The sequence below is a fragment of the Ceratotherium simum genome, chromosome 5 (genome assembly GCF_057802395.1).
Source record: "Ceratotherium simum simum isolate JZ-2026a chromosome 5, ASM5780239v1, whole genome shotgun sequence".
Lineage (NCBI taxonomy): Eukaryota > Metazoa > Chordata > Mammalia > Perissodactyla > Rhinocerotidae > Ceratotherium > Ceratotherium simum.
The window spans coordinates 90,595,156-90,617,149 of record NC_141904.1 but is presented as its reverse complement, the minus strand read 5'-3'; the positions used below and the strand labels follow the sequence as shown (position 1 = coordinate 90,617,149).

The 21,994-nt window shown below is 52.8% G+C and overlaps 1 protein-coding gene across 3 annotated transcripts in view; it reads left to right on the top strand.

Annotated features, from left to right (window-relative positions):
• The first annotated feature begins 16,257 nt into the window (after positions 1 to 16,257).
• The window catches only part of UROC1 (urocanate hydratase 1), a 43,660-nt gene continuing 37,923 nt past the window's right edge, over positions 16,258 to 21,994 (top strand). For 2 of the 3 annotated variants that reach the window (XR_015552327.1, XM_087431602.1), the window contains exon 1: positions 16,258 to 16,415. Coding sequence is in view for 2 of the 3 variants with exons in the window: in XM_087431602.1 (XP_087287728.1) it covers positions 16,290 to 16,415 (126 nt within the window). In the remaining variant the exon portion in view is untranslated. The remainder of the gene's footprint in view (positions 16,416 to 21,994) is intronic. The other variant, XM_004443566.3, reaches the window with a different exon arrangement.

Genomic DNA, 21,994 nt, shown 5'->3' with positions numbered 1-21,994 from the left:
AATGTTTTTAACTCCCCTATTAAAAGGCAGAGACTCTCAGATGGGATTCTCACAATGCCCAGCTGCATGTGTTTACAAGAGGTAAAGCATCTCCAGAGATCCCTCTCGTTGGAGTCCCTGCCTGCCACCTCCCTCCACACCTCCCCTGTCCTGATGCTCCAGGCCTCTAGTCCTCAGGGCTGGTCATTGGGCCCCTTGCTCACTGGGTGGCTGAGGAGCACTTTGTGGTCACTCCAGATGGGGCTGGTTGGTGATTGCAGCCACCTTGTCAGTCACCTCTGTTCTGCAAGTCAGGAAGGAGGCTCATTCCTCAATTGTCCCACCTTCCAGGAGCAGGTAACTGGCTACAAAGTTGCTGCTTTCAGCAACTCTGAGAGCAGCTGCACACAACTAAGGTGGGATGGAAGCCCCTCCTGGGGTCTCTCATCCCAGGCACCATGCTCCTGGAGCCCATGTGCACAGATCGTAGTATCAGGACTCAGACCTGCTCCAAATGCCCTTGGTCCACTGTCTGCTGGACCGAAATAGAAGACTTCCATCTTCCCTTCAAAGAAGGGGGAGAGGATCAGAAAAAGGAGTCTTCAGAATTAGAGCATTAGCGCTGGAGCTTGTCTGGGCCAACAATTCCTTATTACAAGTGGGGAGGCCCGGAGAGGAGGGGTGACCTGCCTGAGAGCGCACACCATGTTAAGGACAGCTCACCCCCATGCAACCCCAAATTTGCTCATTCAAATATTGCCTTCATGAATTTTGCCATCACTAGGTACACACTAAAAGCATATTTGATTTTTTTAAAATAATTTTTTTTAACAAAAACATCTTTAAGTTTTCTTACCAAAATCTACGTCATCTGAAATGAAACTTTTTATCACTTGCCATAATTAGAAGGTAATCCATAAAATAAAATAGAATTAAAAAAGAGTTAATTTCTCGTTAGAAACTGTTGTCATTCTACACTGTGAGTTTCAGGCCTGTTCTTTCTAGATTGGCAAGTTCCAGAGAGTGTTAAGGACCCCTCAGCACCTTGCTGAGCCTTTCTCCTTTGTACAGTTACAAGGATTGAAAGAGACACGGACAAGGAGGTTCTCTCCCTGTTACTTCGCGTTGTTTAATGTGCTTCTGTTACTGAACCAAGTGCACTCGCCTCCTTGTGAGTTAAATAAGACTGTACACCAGTGGAAGTTGTCTCACAAAGTAAAGCATATTTGCAGCAAGTAGGAGGCCATGAGGAATCATTTCCACAGTTATGGTGTCCCTGAACAAAGGGAAGCAGGAACTTTTATTTCGGTTGGGGAATGAATATTCAAATAGCAGGTATTTGCTTGCACAGGCTCAGTTGGAGAACATGCTTCCACATAATGAGGCCTAAGCTCCTCCTGGAGAGATCTTTGCATTAAAAATAAGACAAAGGTCGGACAGCTAATTTTTGACGGAAAGTCTCTTCAATAATTGGTGTTGGGAAAACTGGACAGCCACACGCAAAAGAATGAAAGTGGACCATCTGCTATTGCCATTCACAAAAATTAACTCAAAATGGATCAAAAACCTGAAGGTGAGACCTGAAACTATAAAACTCATAGAAGAAAATATAGGCAACACACTATTTGACATTGGTCATAAAGGAATCTTTTTGGATGCCATGCCTACTAGGACTAGGGAAACTAAAGAAAAATTCAGCAAGTGGAACTTCATCAGATTAAAGAGCTTCTACAAGACAAATGAAATCAGGATCAAAATGAATAGACAACCCACGAGCTGGGAGAAAATATTTGCAAAACGTATATCTGACAAGGGGTTAATCTCCATAATATATAAAGAACTCACACAACTGAACAACAAAACAACAAACAACCCGATCAAAAAATGGGCAGAGGAAATGAACAGACACTTCTCCAAAGAAGATATACAGATGGCCAATAGGCGTACATATGAAAAGATGTTCAACATCACTAATCATCAGGGAAATACAAATCAAAACAACACTAAGATATCACCTCACGCCCGTTAGAATGGCTATAATCACCAAGACAAAAAACAAGTGTTGGAGAGGATGTGGAGAAACGGGAACCCTCATACACAGCTGGTGGGAATGCAAACTGGTGCAGCCTCTATGGAAAACGGTATGGAGATTCCTCAAAGACTTAAAAATAGAAATACCCTATGATCCAGCTATCCCACTACTGGGAATCTATCCAATGCACCTGAAATCAACAATCCAAAGAGGCTTATGCACCCCTATGTTCATTGCAGCATTATTCACTATAGCCAAGAAGTGGAAGCAACCCAAGTGTCCCTCGACTGATGATTGGATCAAGAAGATGTGGTATATATATACCATGGAATACTACTCAGCCATAAAAAAAGACAAAATCATCCCATTTGCAACAACATGGATGGACCTGGAGAGTATTATGTTAAGTGAAATAAGCCAGAAAGAGAAAGACAAACACTGTATGCTCTCACTCATATGTGGAAGATAAACAAACACATGGACAGAGAAAATTGTACTGTGGTTACCAGGGGCAATAGGGGTGGGGGTGGGCACAAGGGGTGAAGGGAGACATGTATATGGTGATTGACAAACAAAAATGTACAACCAAAATTTCACAATGTTATAAACTATTAAGACATCAATAAAAAAAATAAGGCAAAGGTTGTGGGTGTAGCTCTTGTGGGGAGGCTTGGCCAGTTTCAGGATGGCTGGTGGTTACATCTCCTTAACTTCTAAATTACATTCGTATGTAAATACTGGTTTTTCAAACCTTTGTATCCCTGAACTTCACAAGGCAAATAGAAGTTACAAACTGCTAAAAGCCCAGGTGGCCTCAAGCTGGGTTCACACTGAAGTTTTGGCTAATTACCAGTTCTTGAGGTTTGTTACAGGGAAACTGATATCCAGAGACGATAAGAAGCTAAAGCTTCCCGGACCTCAACTCCTTGGCTTCCTGGCACTGAAATCCACCCTCCACCACAGACAGACAACCAAGGACACCCACCTGCAATTCCCTCATCTTGCCCTCCTCCTCCCTCCAAGCAGCCTCACGAGGCCAAACACAGGCTGGTGGGCAAGCGCCGCCCAGCACCCCCTCCCTACAAGCAGCCATGTTCCTCACAACCTTTGAAACCCCTTTCCCTCCCATCTTTCGGGGAGACAGGACAAATCTGAGAGCTCTCGTCTCCCGGCTGATGTCACCGGAAATAAAAACTCTTTCTTTGCCGTAAGCCTGGTGTTCTGGTTTTATTTGGCCCCTCTTGTGTGGTGGGTAAGGAACCTGGATATGTGTCCAGTAACATTGTCACCACAGTGACTCTGAAGGAAGGGCAGCTTTAATAGTCCTCCCCGTGGGAGGAACGTGCACGGTAGGGGTCATCTCACCAACTGTGCCCTTTTGCAGACAGGGAGCCTGGGGCCCTGAGACCAGGCCTTCTCCCTCAGACTCTGGGCACACAGTGTCTGCAGCCCCATCAGGGGCCTGTGAACATGTCTGAGATGGGAGTGGGGGAGGGAAGAAAACAACACACTGAGACACCAAAATGAATGAATGTTTAAATGTCCACAGGACTTCACATTAGTCAACTAGTCAACTGCATCCCAGCTCTGCTCTTGTATGGTTAGACACAAATTCCACTTAATGAGGCGTGTGGGTGACTTCTATCTAATATGTTTGATGTGATGCGGCATGGATATGCCAAAACAGGACCTGGTGGAAGTCTTAAAATAGCCCTGCCCACAAAAAGTAAGCGGTCTGCCAAAGAGCCCACATTCATTCATTCAACAAGCTCTGAATCTGTGAAGCCAGCAGAGCCCACTAAGGGGCCCTGATTCTGCCCAGGGGTAGCTCTGAGTCACCCTTGCCTCTGGCCCTCATTTCTTGGTATCCTGTGTGAACTTGACTCTTCCGTCCACCTCCGCCAGGCCAGGGTCCCTCCCGTACACATGGGAAAACTGAGCCTCAGAGAGAGCAGGGCAGGCTTGAGGTCACAGAGATTCACCCAGTTAGTGGCAGAGCAGGGACTGGTACCCAGACCTTCGGCCTGTGCCTCTCCTGGAAGCAGGCAGGCCTGCATCCCCCAGGGACCCTCTCCCAGCTCCTCATGAATATCTACACAGCTGACCCCGGCCTCCGCCTTCCAGAGTCTGAAGGAAGCCCATTACAGATTCATGTTGCACCGCCTGCATTTCTAATTAAGAGAACACAGTTGTTCTACTTTTAACATCGCTCACATACCACCTCCGAGTGCCGCCCCTCGCTCCCACCTCTGTAAGCGGTGTCTTCGCCTCCCAAGAGCATGATGAGCGCCAGCTCTCTCGTCTGTTACTTGGCATGAGTCATCTTTCGGAGTGCCCTTCAGAACGTGGGTAACTTGAATCGCTTGTTCTGAGGTCCCTGACAGACGCTTCCCCCATTAGGCAAAGAGCGCCCGCCCAGTTAGCGCCTGGACCAGGCTGGAGGCTGAGGCTGAGGCCCCTGCTGACCATGACCCTTAGAACACAGTCCAGTCCCGCCAGGCCCCTGCTCTGCTGCTGACTCACCTCCCGCAGCTCCCCCACCCGCCCCCCTGCAGCCTAGGATTGCTGGATAAAATACGGGGTGCCCAGTTCCACTGGAATTTCAGATGAACAACAAATTATTTCTCAGTATAAGTATGTCCCATGCAGCATTTGGGACATACTTCCATAAAAAATCATTCACTGTTTATCTGAAATTCTAATTTCAGAAATTTAACTGCGTGCCCTGCATTTTTGTTTGCTAAATCTGGCAACCCTACTCTAGCCACACTCCCCCTTGCTGTTCCACAAGCACACTGATAGCATTCCCACCGCAGGGCCTTGACACATGCTGTTTCTTCAGCCTGGAGCACGCCTCCTGCCCCATCTTTGCTGATTCCTTGACGCTGAGATCTCAACTCAAACGTTGCTGCTGCAGAAAAGTCTTCCCTGACCGCCAGCCTGAAGTAGTGTGCCCCCCACCGCCTCACCCTCTCTCCTATGGTCTTGTTCTGTGTTTCTCGTGGCATTTAGCTCTCTCTCTGAAACGAAGCCTTTTCCGTCTCCCCCACTACACTGTCAGCTCCGTGGGAGCAGCTGAGTGTGCCTAGCAGAGGGCCAGACACGTGCACGTTTGTTGGATATTTCCAAGCCCTCCTGCAAAAGACGTTTCATTTTGCCCACACTGCAGCAGAGGAAACTGAGGATCAGAGAGGTGGACGACCTTTTCCTGGTCTCCAGCTGGCCCTTTATATGCCAGGAACTCTCCCCAGTATTTTCCATGAATTAACTCACTCAATCTCAAATTGGCCCAAACGATGGAGGCACTGTTATTGCTTCCATTTCCCCGGTAAGGAAACTAGGCACAGAGAGGTTTGGCAACTTGCTTACGGTCACACAGCTGATGAGAAGCGGAGTCAGGTTTGGAACCCAGGCCTTCTGACTCCAGAGACTGCACAGAGACAACAGTGGCCTGTCCAGCCCCTCACTTCACTCACATAAATGTTTACAATAGACCCACAGAAGCCCTGCCTCAGCCACACAACCCCAACACTCTCTTCACTACAGCCATGCCCTTCCCTGCTACTACCAGGGATGTGCATGCCCAGCATGCGCACACACATAACTCTTGTCCTCTCCCTGATCATCTTTGCAAGTGCTGTTTCCTCTTCTTGGGAACACATCCCTCTTTCTTGTCCACAGAAAAACCTTTTACTATTCCATCAAGATGCCTGAGCAAGTGTCCCCTCTTCCAGGCAGCCCTCCTTGACCATCCCCTCCCCTACACGGCACGAGGATGTTGATTTCGGTTTACAACACTAAAACATTGTAAACCGCCCATTCACTGGGGACTGGTTTAGTGACTTAGCTGCGTCTGTGCCAGGCAATGGCCTCTGCCTCCATCTGCAGCTTCATCTGGCACCGTCCTCTCCATGCTCTCTGCCCGCAGCCACAGTAGCCACATTCCCTCGGCTCAGAGCCTTTGCACACACCGTGCCCAGGGCGCCCATCACTTCCCCTCCCCTCATTGCTTGGTTAACTCACCCTTCAAATCCCAGCCCAGTCATCACTTCCTTGGGGGGCCCTCCCACCCCAGCCAAATCCCCCAACGATGTGGATCCCCCAGGAACCTGTCATATCTGCAGTGGTCCCTGTGTTGGTGTGACTCTTGGTTTATCTTTTTCCCCAATTGGATTGTAAGCTCCACAAAGGTAGAAATGTATCTGTTTTGTTTCCCAGTGTAAACCCAGAGCATGGCACAGTGCCTGGCACGTAGCAGGTGCTCAATATTCGTTGAATGGATGTATAAATTAATGAGTGACTAATGGATATAGACCCAGCCTTATTAACATGGCAAGATGCCCAGGATATATTTACATGCATGAAGAACAAAGGTTACAAAATCTCTACAGCTTGCTGACGTTTCTGTAAGAAAAGCTATTTCTGTGTGCATATATATATATATACAAGAAAAAAAACCTTGGAAGAAAGAACAGCAAATTGGAAACAGAGTCAGCAAGCAGCAGAGGGGCCACAGGTGATGATCCCTTTCTTCCGGCTTATCTGTACTTTCTCCTGCAATTACCTCAGATTACTCTGTAACTAGAAAAGTGCACACACGTCACCAGGGGGTCTTGTGAAATGCAGGTTCCGATCCAGCAGGTCTGGGGCGGGGCCTGAGAGTCTGCATTTCTAACAGGCTCCCAGGTGATGCCCATGCTGCTGATTGGAAGACCAGAGTCTGGGTCTCGAGGCTGTAGGGTATTGAACAGAGATGAAGGAGAAGGACGAGGAAGGGGAGGGGAGGAGGAGGAGGAGGAAGGGGAGGAGGAGGAGGGGAAAGGGGAGGAGGGGGAGGATGGTGAGGAGGAGGAGAAGGAAGGGGGAGGAGAAAGGGGAGGAGGAGGTGGAAGGGGAGGAGAAGGAGTAGGAAGGGGAGGAGGAGGAGGATGGGGAGGAGGAGCAAGGGGAGGAGGAGGAGAAAGAGGAGGAGAAAGGGGAGGAGAAGGAGTAGGAAGGGGAGGAGGAGGAGGGTGGGGAGGAGGGGAGGGGAAGGGGAGGAGGGGGAGGGAAAGGGGAGGAGGGGGAGGATGGGGAAGAGGAGGAGGAGGAAGGGGAGGAGGAAGAAGAGGAGGAGGAGGAAGGAGAGGAGGAGAAGGGGAAGGGGAGGAGGAGGAGAGGGAGGAAAGGGAGGAGAGGGGAGGAGGAGAAAGAGAAGGGGAGGAGGGGAGGAGAGGGGAGGAGGAGAAAGAGAAGGGGAGGAGGGGAGGAGGGGGATGGGAGGAGGAGAAGAGGGATGGGAGGAGGAGGAGGGGAAGGGAGAAGGAGGGGAAGGGAGGAGGAGGGGAAGGGAGAAGGAGGGGAAGGGAGGAGGAGGGGAAGGGAGGAGGAGGGGAGGGGAGGGAAGAGGAGGAGGGGAAGGGAGGAGGAGGAGGGGAAGGGAGGAGGAGGGGAGGGGAGGGAAGAGGAGGAGGGGAAGGGAGGAGGAGGAGGGGAAGAGGAGGAGGGAAGGGAGGAGGAGGAGGGGAAGGGAGGAGGAGGGAAGGGAGGAGGAGGGGAAGGGAGGAGGAGGAGGATGGGGAGGAAGAGGAGGAGGGAAGGGAGGAGGAGGAGGGAAGGGAGGAGGAGGGGAAGGGAGGAGGAGGAGGATGGGGAGGAAGAGGAGGATGGGGAGGAAGAGGAGGATGGGGAGGAAGAGGAGGAGGGGAAGGGAGGAGGAGGAGGGGAAGGGAGGAGGAGGGGAAGGGAGGAGGAGGGGAAGGGAGGAGGAGGGGAAGGGAGGAGGAGGGGAAGGGAGGAGGAGGGGAAGGGAGGAGGAGGAGGATGGAGGGGAAGGGAGGAGGAGGAGGGGAAGGGAGGAGGAGGGGAAGGGAGGAGGAGGAGGATGGGGAGGAAGAGGAGGAGGGGATGGGAGGAGGAGGAGGGGAAGGGAGGAGGAGGAGGAGGAGGGAAGGGAGGAGGACGAGGATGGGGAGGAGGAGGAGGAGGGGAAGGGAAGAGGAGGAGGGAAGGGAGGAGGAGGAGGGAAAGGAGGAGGAGGGGAAGGGAGGAGGAGGAGGGGATGGGAGGAGGAGGATGAGGGGAGGAGGAGGGGAAGGGAGGAGGAGGAGAGGAAGGGAGGAGGAGGAGGGGGAGGAGGAGGGGGAGGAAGAAGAGAAATTTCGAGAGTCAGGACCTCTGCCCCTGTGGAAGAGCCGAGGGGAGAAGAGAGAAGACAAACAGAAGGACAGACAGACCAACCCAGGGGCTGCCGGGGTCATCCCCAGGGCACGGGGGACTTGGCGGTGGGAGGAGGTGAGGAGACGTGGCAGGTGGGCTGGAGGGAGGATTCAGCCTGACACAGGGTCCGGCAGGAGGAGCCCCTCCTCTGACCGAGTGTCTCTTCGTGACCAGCGATCTCCGCAGGCCGGCCTCCCGTCTCCTCCCAGACGCTCCAAATCAGGCGGGGGCACCGGGAGCTGCTGGCGTGTCCTTCGGAGCCTCCCCGTGGGGGAGGGTGGTTAACCCGGGCCGGGGTCTGGAGAGGAGGCGGCCCGCTGGCTCCCCAGCCCAGCTTAGCCGTGGCCTCTGAGGCCCCAACCTCTCCACTGCTGAGGGCGGGCAGCCCCTCAGGGTTGGTCAGCAGATGGCTTCCCTGTGGACACGGCTCCGGTGGGCAGGTGGGGTCCGGGCCCGGGGTCTGCTCCTCTCCTGGCCCCTCAGCCCCTCAGCCCTGGGAGCACCTGGTCAGAACGAGGGGAACACTGAGGCCCGGGAGGGGGGGAGGGCCGGAAGCAGAGGACTGGGGGAGCCTGGTCGAAGGACAAAGGGGCAGAGGGGAGGTGAGGGCACGTGTTATCCCCAGATAGTCCCGTCCACTCCCCTTGGACCGCCCAGTCACCTGTGGGCTCCCACCCAGGGCGTACCGCTCACACACACTCACCCCCAGAATAACCCTCCGAGCCCGTTTTTAAACACGTCACACTCCTGCTCAGGCATCATCCACGGCTCCCATTGCCCACAGGAGAGGTTTCACAACTTCTTGTCCGCTCCCTCAAAGAATTTTGACAAGACTCTCTCCTCCCAACCTTTCTAAGTTGACACCTGTAATTTTTCACCTTTTGTTTAAAGGTACACAGGTTTCCTGCTATCTGAAAGCAGAGCGTTCCTAGGTAACATTTTGTGAGCCGAAAGGACAGAAAGCGAAGAATTACCATTAATTTATATGGGGAAAATATTGGAGCGTTTGGACCCCCAAAATAACCTACCAAAATAAATCAAGATAACGCCCAGAGGCTCACAGACACGGTTCAAACTCTGGGGCCTGAGGCTGAGACGCTGAGCGTGGTTCCCGGGAGGGAGCCTGGGGGCACCCCGCTCGCGCCTCGGGGGGCTCGCTGCAAACCACACGCTGAGCACTGTTTTCGCCGCCTTTTTTGGTAAAAGCGAAAATCCTCTTTGGATTTCCTTCCGTTGGCGACCACAGGTACTAATGTAGGTCTTGCGTAAAAGTGAAGCGGAGTGAGGTGAAGTTTCAGGTAGCGAGAAACTGTACTTTACAGGAAATAGAACATGAAACATTTTACAGGAGGAAGCACAGTGAGGATTGACCATAACTCAACTGTTTTACGATGTGACTTGATAACATGTTTTAATCATCAAATTGAATAACTCACTCAGAATCTGAAATTATGTGAAATTTTATGAATGGGTTCTATCTGTTTTGGAATTCAAAATGTGAGAAACCTGAAAAAGAGTCCAGTTAGATTGGGAAGAATCCACTTTACTGCCTTCTACGCTTCGGCTGTCCTCAGTTCAGAACATCTCACCCAGCAGTGCGAACCCCTGGAGGGTGTCACAAGACGGGGAGAGATGGGTGGTTTGAAGGTAGTGATCCCAGTCACCCCAAATCAGGGCTTCCTGTCATGCCCTGTTTGGGGGCCAGGAGCTTTCGATACCAGCCCAATATGCCATAACTCTATTCCAAATGGGTGAGCGTTCGAACCCAGGCCACCACCCATTCCTCCCCACCACTCAATACCGTCCCCACATGAGGCTAGAAGCTTCTGACCTTGTGCTCAAACCAGCCCCTCTGCTGAGATGCCCATCGTTCCAATCCTGGTTCTGACTCCCCTCCTCCCGAGAGCTTCCTCCAACCCACCAACCTGGCACGGTCCCTTCTCTGAGGCTCCAGCACCTTCTACCCCACAGAGGGGCTGTGAGCCTCGTCTGTCTCCCTCTCTGCCCTCCTAGAGAAGCCCCGTCTGACTCGTCCCTCTGCCCCACCCTGCCAGCTCCTTGGGAAGGTGCCAGCATATGACTTGAGCTGACAAATGCTTGGAGAATAAATAAATGAGCAAGCAGGGCACTGATAAAGGATGCCCACATCCCTTGGAGGTGATGACAGCAGCTCAACTTTCCTGGCTCAGGGAACAAGATTACTGAGTTGGCAGCCAACATGAATCTGCCTCCAACTTGGGGGCCCAAGAGACGGCCCGTGATAATTTTCCTTTGATCTAGACCACGCGCTCCCATTGCGTTCCCCTCCTCAACACGATGGGAGATGGCATTTCAGTGGTTCCTGAAAACGTAATGAAATGTTTACATTTACACATTTAAAGACCCTCGGTCCCCACGCAATCCCCCTGCCCACTGCCTCCGGGACCCGGTGGGCAGTAGGAACAGGCAGCTGGGGCTGTGACGGCTGTCTGCTCCTCCCGCATTTTAAGATGCTTCAGCCCCAAACTTATAATTCTGAAGTGGAAGAAAACTCTGCTGGCACACGCAGCATCTTTTAGCCACTCCCTCTGTCTCTCCCTCTATCTGTATCCATCCGGGGCAAGTTGCCAGGGAAAAGCTGACACCCTCACATCTCGGATTACAGGTGGGCTAAACCCAGTCTTTCCCCATCCCTAAAATGAGGGACTTGGAGTAGATTACGGGTGACGATGGGCCTCCTCCCCTGGGCCAATACCGGCTGACTGGCAGTGCTGCCCGGAATGCTGGGTTGTGAGGAATTCTGAGGCAGAGTCCTGCTGCCGCAGGAAAGAGTGCTGGGAGCGATTAGCAGTGTCTGCCAGGGCCACGGGAAGGGGGTGGAGATACACGCGCCAGAATTTTACCATTTATGAAGAAACTCAGAGATTGCAAACTGGTGGCCTAAGGGCGGGTTTCTTTGGCCCACATAGTTTGTTTTTTATATTTTTTAACTTGAATTTGGTTACCATTATTTATAAAGTGGAAGGTTTTACCCCACAAAAGCTGGATTTTTGGAGTCTCTAGGAAACCTGAAAAGTTGGCCTCACTGGGCTTTGTTCCCGTCTGGCAGCTGGAGCCGAGTGGGTGCAGCCATGCCCTCAGGTCGCCAGTCCGTGCCCCGGCCCCTCACTGGGCCGTGTCAGCCACCTGGCCCGTCCCACCTGCGTTGATGAGCCTGGACTTCACTAGGCCCGGCGAGCGGTGGAGGGGACTGCTGTCACAAGACCCCCAGAGCCTGCGTGTCACGGCCCCCAGGAGAGTGAGGAGGGCTGCTTCCACCGCCCGCGGGGAGGAGGAGGAACAGCAGTGTCGACTGAGCACCGATGTCTGCTCACCGCCGGCCGGGGGTCTCAACAAGGGAGCGCGTCAGACGCCCACAGCAAACCTACGGAGGAGGTCATGTATAATCGCCATCTTGCAGACGGGGAAACTGAGGCTCAGAGAGGTGGCGTGAAGGACCCACGGTCAGCGTCGCCCGGCTGGTAAGTGGCAGAGGCAGGAGCTCTACGTGGTGCCTGGGCCCTGCCCCGGGCTCACCCGCTGCTGCCGTTCGCCTCCGACGCCCTGTCCTCCCTGGAGGAGGACCCAGAGGGAGGGCTGCCGCTGCCCTGGGGCCATCGCGCCTCAGCGCAGGGAAGCAACGCGTCTGTCGCGTCCATCTTCCTGGTTCTTCTTGCTTTCAGTAAAGGCTCCCCAAACGAAAGCTGTCACCTGACGAGGCTGCCAATGAAATCCTCCACGGAATCGTATTTGCTGATTACATACACCACACAACTTAACAAAATACTAGACAGTCGCCAGACCCACGGTCTCAGGTTTTGTTTTCTTCCCTTTTCTCACTCCATAGCTACGATTGCTCACTGCATTTGATGTTGAAATTGTGGATCTACACGGGCCCCTTGAGAATTAACCGTAGGGAGAAATGCTCACAGCGATTTGTTGATCCGTCCGCGTGAGTTCTCTTAGCTGCTGTGCCATCCAGTCGGGGGGAGGCCTTAAATGTCAGGAGAAGGGGCTGGGACATGGGGTGTTACTCAGGTGTGACCCTGGGCTGGTCCCTTCCTGTCTCTGGGCCTTGGTTTTCCCATCTGAACAATGAGGGAGTTGAACTGGAGCAAAATTTTATTTTGGAAGCAGACTACTTCAGACAAAATATCAATATATAAAATATCAAAGTGTATTTTGAATAAAGAGCTGTCACAGATCAATAAGAAAAAAGACAACCATGGGGCCGGCCCTGTGGCGCAAGCGGTTGGGTGGGCACGCTCCGCTGCGGCGGCCCCAGGGTTCGCTGGTTTAGATCCCGGGCACACACCGATGCACCGCTTGGCAAGCCATGCTGTGGCGGCATCCCATATAAACGTGGAGGAAGATGTGCATGGATGATAGCCCACCGCCGGTCTTCCTCAGCAAAAAGAGGAGGATTGGCAGATGTTAGCTCAGGGCCAATCTTCCTCACAAAAAAGAAAAAAGACAACCATGATAGAGTTGCAGGAATGACCTGGAGTTGGTTACCCAAAAACTACTAAGGCTAGCAGGCTCAGGAGGCGGGGCCGCACCCCAGCCTCACTTGGAGAAGCAAGATTTGCCAGCATGTTTTTAAGCCATCACAGGAGTGAACACATGCTCCTTGAGCAAGGACCAGCAAGGAGGCTCTGGGGTGGACGAGAGTGGGTGGGAGAAGTCAGAGAGGCAGACAGGGAGTCCACGTGCCCAGCGCTTCGTGGGCCATGGTGTGGGCTCTGCTAAGCACAGTCCATAGCTGTGTCGCTAATAGACTGGAGGCAGCAGGGAGGCAGTGGGGACCAGGAAACAGGCTGGTGCTGTCTCTGGGAGAGATGATGGGTGTGGACCAGGGTGGGGTGGTCTCAGGGTCCAGGCTGTATCTTGAAGGTAGAGGGGTCAGGGCACCACAGGGGAGGTATCTGGTGCCCAGGGTGGCAGAGTGGCTGGAGGGGAAAGATGGGAAGGTGGGAGCAGGCTGATGGTCCAAGGTGAGCTGGACATGCTGGTGACACGGCAGAGACTGGGGCCCAGTGTGGACTGGATTGGGGCTGCCAGTCGGGCAGGGCTGGGCTGTGTGGCGCTCGTCACCAGGTGGTGCTGGTGCGGCCATGACAGGAGCAGCCACTGGGGGGTGGCAGAGGAGAAACTGAGGCAGACCCTTCATTCTAGAGAGCGACAGGCCCTGCCGAGCAGCAGAGGCCCAGGGCTGAGGCCCAGGGAGGCACAGACTGAGAAGCCAGGTTTGGCTTGCAGAGCCTGCCTGTCTTTCTTTACTCCTTATGAGTTTTTAAATTTTATTTACTTTGTTTATTCATGGTTCAAAATGCAAAAACACCAGTTTTTTTTATTGAGGTGAAATTCACATAACATAAAATTAGTCATTTTAAAGTACACAATTCAGTGGCATTTAGTACACTGACAATGTTGAAAGCACCAAAGAGATTCACAATGAAGTCTCCTTCCCTCCCCATCTCTCCCAGTTCCTTGTGTGTCCTTCAGAGATAGTTCATCCCCAGATCTCTGTATAAGTATATATATGTATATGTGTGTATATATGTCTGTATATGTATACATGCATATATTACTTTCATTTTACAGCTGAGGAAACTGAGGCACAGAGAGACTAACTTACCCAAGGACACACAGCTAGTGAGTGGTATAGCCAGAGTTTGAACCTACCAGTCTACCGTATTTAACATCTGTGAGATCCTCAGTTTTTTAAATAGCTTGTACAATTTTTTAAAAATTAAACTGTTTATTTTGGTAGATATACTTGTAGATTCATGTGACGTGTAAGAAATAATACAGAGAGACCTCACGCACCCTGTTCCCCCAAAGGTAACATCTTGCAAAACCAAAGTAAATATCACAGCTAGGACATTGGCATTGATACAATCCACCCACCTCGTTCAGTATAATGTTTAAAAAAATTTTTTAATTGGTTGCAAACATTTAAAAATCAGGAGATTTTAGGGGCCAACCCGGTGGCATAATGGTTAAGTTCTCGCTCTGCTTCGGCGGCCTGGGGTTCGCAGGTTTGGATCCCGGGCGCGGACCGATGCACCGCTTGTCAAGCCATGCTGTGGCAGTGTCCCATATAAAGCAGAGGAAGATGGGCATGGATGTTAGCCCAGGGCCAATCTTCCTCAGCAAAAAGAGGAGGATTGGCAACAGATGTTAGCTCAGGGCTAATCTTCCTACCCGCTCCCAAAAAGAGAAAAATCAGAAGATTTTACAAAACCTGTTAGATTTCTGTCTTCTCTTGAGCCATGAGATGACAAGGCCTCCCCCCAGAAGCCAATCTTGAGAGGTTTCAGTACAGCCAGTTTGTTGAGGGCTGTCTGTTCTGGGCACGGGGAGTGGGACAGGGGAGGGAAAGCAGCCAACCAAGCGTGCAATACCCACCAGGGGCAACTCAGCCCAGTCCTGCTGGGGACTCTGGAGACAGAGCAGAACACTCCCCAGTGTTACTGCCCCCCACAAGGGCGAGGAAGCAGGTGCTTATCCACTGACCCCCATCTGCTGCTGGCTGAGGGCTGCTCCCGGCGCAGGTGGGGAGGGGCTGTCGATTCTCCAGCCCTGCCAGCTGCCTCTGAGCCACAAGAACGGGCACTGGGCCACCAGAAGCAGTGCTCAGAGCAGAGAGATGCAGCTGCTGGCCGCTGGCAAACAAGGCTGTGTGCAGTGCAGGCCTGGAGGGGCGGGGTTGGGGGGGTCAGTGTCTACAACAGGACTCCCATTCCCAGGGCCCACGGCAGTGCCTGGCGTGGAAAGGTGCTTGGTCAGTGCTGGAGAGACAGAGTGAATAGGTGAGTGCCAGGGAGCAAACACAAGGGCACTGCTGCACACCTGGCCTTCACAGCAGCTCCGTGCTGGTGAGAGTCGGAGGTGCTGGACCCCATGCTCACTGTGCAGTGAGAACAGGAGCAGCCGAGAGGGTGGCTAGAGCCAGACTTCTGGGTTCCGAGGGTTCAAATCCCAGCTCTGCCCATGACTGGCTGTGCAGCCTTGGGCAAGCCCTCCACCTCTCTTGACCTCAGTTTCCACAACCATAAAATGGGATAGTGAGCCCCACAGGGCCCACGAGAGGACAAAGTGAACTGGATCACGTGGCATGTTTGGCAGAGTTAACACGGGGAAGGGGCCGCTGTTCTTTCCGTGTTCTGTGCGCAGGCCCTGTGCTGGGTGCTTACACAACTGATCCATGTCTCTGGCAGTGTGATGGGTTAATTACCACCCACTTGTGTAGACTGGGACAGGGCCCAAGGCCACAGGCTGGTCAGGAGCTGAGCTGGGTTCACACTCACGCGTGTTGCTTCCCCAGGATGACCAGGATTCGACCAATTGTGGTCACTTCCTGGCTGTGTGAGTGAGACCTGGGCCTCAGTTTCCCCATCTGGAGAACAGAGCTAACGAGAAGTACTTTCTAGAAGAGTTGTTAATGGGATTGGGGATGAGGGCCACCTCCAGGCGGCCCTTTGCAGAGAGCCTTGGGAAGGGGGTGGAGCACTGTGCACCTCAGTGGGAGCCCAGGAGGATACACCTGCTGCTGAATGGGCTCCTGCCACACCTGTTGCCCAGGCCCGGGGGGTGGGGCAGAAGGGGTACTGCCTGGTTTTTGCACAGACCCCAAACTCTGTGCCAGGCTCAATATCACATGGCTCCTCATCAAGATACAAACCCCAACCTTGCCTCCCTGTGTAGCTCCCCCATAAGACTGCCAGAGCAAACCCCAACATTAGAGTGCTCCAGCTCTCCAAAGTTGTGTCCTAGAAAACACAACCCCTCAAAGCCAACACCCCACTAATAGGACAAATGTGCCTCCCTTGCATGAAGCCTGCCTCTCCCCAAAACAGTGCCCTCCCCCCCCAAATCAAGACCTCTAGCAGCCAGCCTAGGGGCCAGTGACCCTGTGACATTCCGCAGGCCCTGGGCCCAATGAGGGGCTGGAGGAGGTGGCCCTGAGGCGGGAGGTCCCCGCCCACCTGGACCTTGACTGCCCACTCTCTTCCTGGCCTCCCCACAGAGCTGGCCTACCTCTCAGGCTCAGCCAGACATGTCCAGCCTCCAGGCACTGTGCTCTGGCCTGCCCCTGCGGCCCCTCCCCGAGAACCGGGGCCGCTGGGCTGGGGTGCCGCATGCCCCCGTCAGGACCCCCGGCCTCAGCCCTGTGGAGGAGCAGGTAAGAAGCTGGGCCCCTTTCCTGCGGGGACCCTTTGCCCTCTGGGTGGTCCGGTAGGCATTACCTCCTTCCTGCTCTCTCTGCAGGAAAAGAGAGAATCAACCTCCCCCACCTCGCCTCCAGGAGCTCCCAGTGGGGCGGCAGTAGGGTGGGGACCACGGTGGGCCAGACTCCATCACACCCGATATCCTTCACACTCTCCCCAACGGCCACCCTTGGGTGCGGGATTACCAACCCCATTTACTGATGAAGACCTGAGGCTCAAGGTCACCCAGCCAGTAAGCGGTGGCGCCATGGCAGCCTCCAGGCGGAGGAGGAGTGGGGCCAGTGTGAAGTGCCCCGAAGGCACAGCAGCGCCAGCATGTGCCTTCCTGCCCCAGACGCGCCAGAACTGTGAGGTTCTACCCCTTAATAGGTCAGCTCTGGTTTTCGTTGATGTGTCCCTCCCCCCAAATCTTCGAGCACGTGTGCAGCTGCGCGGTGGCGCCCGGGGAGGGACGGTGGTGCTGGAGAGGGTGGGCCGGCGGGGCAGTGCGCCCGGCAGAGGGCGCCAGGAGCGGGGCGCGCGGGCAAGCCACCGGCCCTGGGAGCCGCGCTCGCCTCCCTGTAAGCTGGGGAGGAAAACAATTACACCCCAGGAGACCAGATGAAGTGAAGCAGGTGACACTTATAAACATAGTTCTCTCCCCTTTCTTTACTAAAAATTACTCAGGAATTTCAGAAACAATTGGAAAGAGTAGAAAATAGAAACAACCCCAGGGAGGAAAATAGGAACGCCACCAACCCAGACAAACACTGCTGCGCCTCTGGCGGCTGCGCCCTAGACTGTCCGCAGAGAGCCGCCCACAAGGGGGCGGAGCGCGGGGGCGGGGCGCTGGGAAGGGAGGGGTCGGGGTTGGGGGTGGGGTGCCCGGCGCTCCGCCCCCTTCTCTCGGCCCTCCGGCCCGGCGCAGCCTGGTCGAAGCAGTGGTTCGAAGCTTGGTTGCCTGCTTGCTGGGCGCTAACGCCTCGCCCTCAGGCCCCCGGGGCGGGAGAGCTCTGCCACCTGCACATCTCAGGTGACACCCTTATGGCTGTGTGATGGTGTCTTGTGCTGGGAGGAGGGCACTGAGGAGCTGGGCCACCTCCCTTTGCCCATGTACGTCGCCGTTTGCTTGAAGTACACGAAGCCCTTGCAGTAGGGGCGACTTGCTGGTCTGGGGAGTTTGAGCTGTTGAAGGGGCGAAATCTCCAGTCGGGGTGCGCGGCTCAGCCAGCCTTCAGCTGTGCCTGTGAACTAATAAGATAGACAGACAGATGGTGATCTCTGCCTCCCCCCACTAGTACTTGGTCTTTGATCCTGGTTCCTGATACACCTCAGGAATTTCCTGGGTGATAGGAGTATCTTTTGTTCTAAGGAGGCCGGTCTTGGAGGGGCTTGGTCTCCAGAAAGACCAAGCCATGATTAGAAGTTTGGACGGCTCAGCCCCACCCCCATTCTCCAGAAAGGGGAGAGGGGCTGCAAATGGAGTTAATAATCAATCATGCCTACCTGCTAAAGCCTCTGTAACCTACGGGCTCGAGAGCTTCCGGGTTGCTGAACGCATGGAGGTGCTGGAAGGTGAAGAGCCAGAGAGGGCGTGGATGTTCTGGAGAGGCCACCTGCCCCCAGCTACGAAGAGCCTGAGCCACATTTTGGACCCAGGAAGTCGGGCTCCAGTTCAGGCCAGAGCTGGCCTAATGAAGGCTGGGCTAGAGTGGGTGCAGGGATGGGGTGATTGGAACAAGGCCAAGCCAAGTGGATCATGGCCATCATTTTTGGCAGAAATGATGCAGGTGGGTGAGGTTTGTGCCACAAGCACACTGCAAGGTTAGAATGCAAGTAAGGCATAGGCCGAATTCTTTCTCTCTCTCTCTCTCACACACACACGCACATGCACACACACACGCACACACCCCTGTCTGTGAGCTAAACAGAGTCACAGGCCACTATCCTTTTAGGTGATCAGCCACCACGCAGGAAAGACTTGTTCCATAGCAGGAGAAACATTATTCCCAAGACGGGATCCTGTCACTGTCTGTATCAGTCTCCTAGGGCTGCTGTAACAAATCACCACAAACGTAGTGGCTTTCAAACGGCTTGCATGTATTCCCTTACAATTCTGGGTGTTGGAAATCTGAAATGGGTTTCTCTGGGTTAAAGGCAAGAAATATTAGTGCAAATGCAAGGATATTGAAATTGTACTTGTTCTTTTGCTCTCTTATTGAGTCTCGTGATTCTCATTTTTTTGGCACAAATATCACATATCAGATTGTCTTGGTTTACATTTAAAAAGTTCATAATAGGGGCCGGCCTGGTGGCTCAGTGGTTAAGTGCGCGCACTCCACTTCGGTGGCCCGGGGTTCGCAGGTTCAGATCCCGGGTGCACACAGACGCACCGCTTATTAAGCCATGCTGTGGCAGTGTCCCATATAAAGTGGAGGAAGATGGGCACGGGTGTTAGCCCAGGGCCAGTCTTCCTCAGCAAAAAGAGGAGGATTGGCATCGGATGTTAGCTCAGGGCTGATCTTCCTCACAAAAAATAAACAAACAAACAAAGAAATAAATAAAAAGTTCATGATATATTTTTAGTAGCATTAAATATTTTATAAAGTGTCAAGTTAAAAAAATATATGCAGCAGGGCTGCATTCTTTCTGGAGGCTCTGAGGGGAGGGTCCCTCTCCTTGCTTTCCCGTTTCTGGAGGCCGCCTGCGTTCCTCGGCTCGGGGCCTCTTGCTCCACCTTCAAGCCAGCAGCGTAGCACATTCAGACCTCTCTGCTTCTGACCCTCCTGCTTCCCTCTTATAAGGACTCTTGTGATTACACAGGACTGCCCTGGATAATCCGGGATAATCTCTACATCTCAAAATCCTCGACTTCATCACATCTGCAAAGTCTCCTTTGCCATGTAATGTAACATATTCATAGGTTCCGGGGAGTAGGATGAAGGCATTTTGGGGGCCATTATTCTGCCCACCGCACCATCAGGCACCCAGAATTCCCCAAACCAACGGCTGAACAGCTTATGAATCAGGCCTCTGGCCCTAAAGGTACAAGCCACTAAGCTTGTTAAATTCTTATGCCTGTTAAGGCAAAGGAGTGGGGGAGGTCTGTAGAATACTCTTGAGTATGTCTTCAATACATCTACTTTCGCCAACAAGAACCTACTTGTAACGTGCATTATACGACTAACAGGCCACAATCTCCCCAATGAAAATTCACCTCTGCCATTCTGTATGCGGCACAGCAGACCCTCTGGTGTAGACCGGGATATGGAGAGCTGAAGGCTTGTGGCAGCATCCTGTGATTAGCATGCCAGATGACCACCCGGGGTGTGAATTCCCAGATAGGGCTCCCACTGGCTCTCCCTGTGTGTGCTGTGGCATTGCAAATAAGGAAGCTGCAAAGCTGAGGAGGGGGAGGAAGCAAGAAATACTCCCCAGGTTCTGCCTTGGAGGTCTTTAAAAGATCAGGTGGGTAGAGGGCCTGGCACCGTGTGTTGGGCAGTAGGCATTATCTCATCTAATCCTTCCAACTCCTCCGCCAAGTAGGCCATGCTGAGAGATAAGGGAGCTGAGGCCGAGGTGACAGCTAGTAGGTGGCAGGGCCAGGGGCTGACTCAGCTGTGTCTGTTGTACCGTGCTCATCAGGAAGCCACTGACCCCATCACTCCACCAGGCCTGTCCTCACTGTGCCGCCTCCTCTGCTGAGGTTCCCAAGGTTCGTGGGGGCACCTGGGCCTCCCCTCAGGCCTGCCACAGGCCTGCTGTGGGACCTCAGGCAGGTCACACAACCTGTCTGAGCGCCATGTTTTCATCTTACTGCTGAAAACTGCCCCCAGTCAGAGACTTGGAGTGTTGAATCCAGGCAGCACACAGAGCTGCTTCTTTTTTTATTTTTTCACCCAAGAAATATTAATTGCATGCCTATGATGTAACTCTAGACATAGAGGATAAAGTTATTGAACAAAAAATATAATAGAAGACAACTTTCCTGAACTAAGTAAAAACATGAAATTGCAGATAAAAAGATATCGTTTATCCTCAAAAGAAAAAGAAAGAAAACTTGATGTAGAATAGTTGACATTAAGACATTATCTAGGCTAAATTAGTGAATTTCAGGGGTAAAGAAAAATTCAGTGGTCATAAAATGGAAATCTTATCCAAGGGAAAATATGGCAAGCAGAGCTTTTGTGCTGCGTTTAGGATTCCGGAACTTGCCAGAATCTCCTTTATGTTTATGGCACACGTGCATTCATCTTAGAACAGACTGAATTTCGTACAGCCTTTAAATACATTTCAAAGAGTGGCTGGGCCCATTCTATCAATGATACAATTTAAAAGTCATTAATTTTGACAGGAACCTTAGCTGTGTTTTTTTGAGTTATATATACAGCGTTGCAAAAGCATTTGACACCGTTGAACCCCGGCCTTCCTTGTCTGGCACCTTAGTAAAACACCAAGTTTAGCCCAGGTGAGGAAGCAGCATTGCTGTGAAAATAGTGGACACAGTGGTTTCAGACTGCAGCTGCCACCTCGGAGCAGGCTGTGAAGTTGGTTAGGGGTTGCAATCAGTATTTGCTAGAAAATGAAATAAAAGCAGCTGGAATAGGGTAGAATATGTTAGGACCCAGGTGGTGAGGTTAAGTCTTGTGTGGAGCATGTGTACGTGTGCGTGTGTGTGTAATATATATTGCTTTTGAAACTCTTCTTTAAATATTTCGCTTGGCAAGCTCTGATCAGAAGCTATGTTAGTAAACGAGGCTCGTCTTGCCCGCCGCGCAGCGGGCCAGTCTCTGAGATGACGAGTTTGCGGTAGAGAAAGGGTTTGTTCACAAGGCAGCTGAGCAAGGCGATGGGAGAACAAATCTCAAGTCCACCTCCCAGGAATGGGGACTTGGGACATTTACGGGATAGAGGGGCAGGGTGGTCTGGAGTGTGGGGTAGGTGGCTGGAGGTGAGGAGAGGCGAGGTAGTTGATGATCTGAGCAGGCACAGGCCAGCTTCCCTGCTCTTCACGGGACGCATGGTCACAAAATGGTGGTGTTACCATGATCTGAGCGTGGCGTTTCCAGGCCCCTGACGTCCAAGGGTCACCTATCAGGCATCTGCGCAGGCCCAGTTGATGACTCAGTGGTCTTAACCGGCCTGAACTGGACAAGGAGTCAACTCTCAGTTCCTGAAAAACAACTGAAGCCCCCATTACCATGGAGACCCAAGCGTCAGAGATGTTATCTACAGGGTGGGCTTCAGTAATGCAAACAGACGACTAACTGAGCACAGTCACAGCAAGTTGGCCCCCAGTTTCAGCTACACACCAGAACAAACAAACAAACAAAAACAATCTTTGTGTTGAGGTGTAACGTGCACAGACAGCAGCCGAAATCACATGTGCACAGGTGTGCACCTCACAGACACACCGGGAGAGAGGAACGGACGGTGACCCAGAGGGTAACGCTGTCCTGATTCTGACCGGGGCCCTGAGCCCTGCTGCTCTTGAACTTGGAATCCTCAGAGTTGTGCAGGGTGCCCCTTTTGTGTTGGCTTCTTTCACTGAACC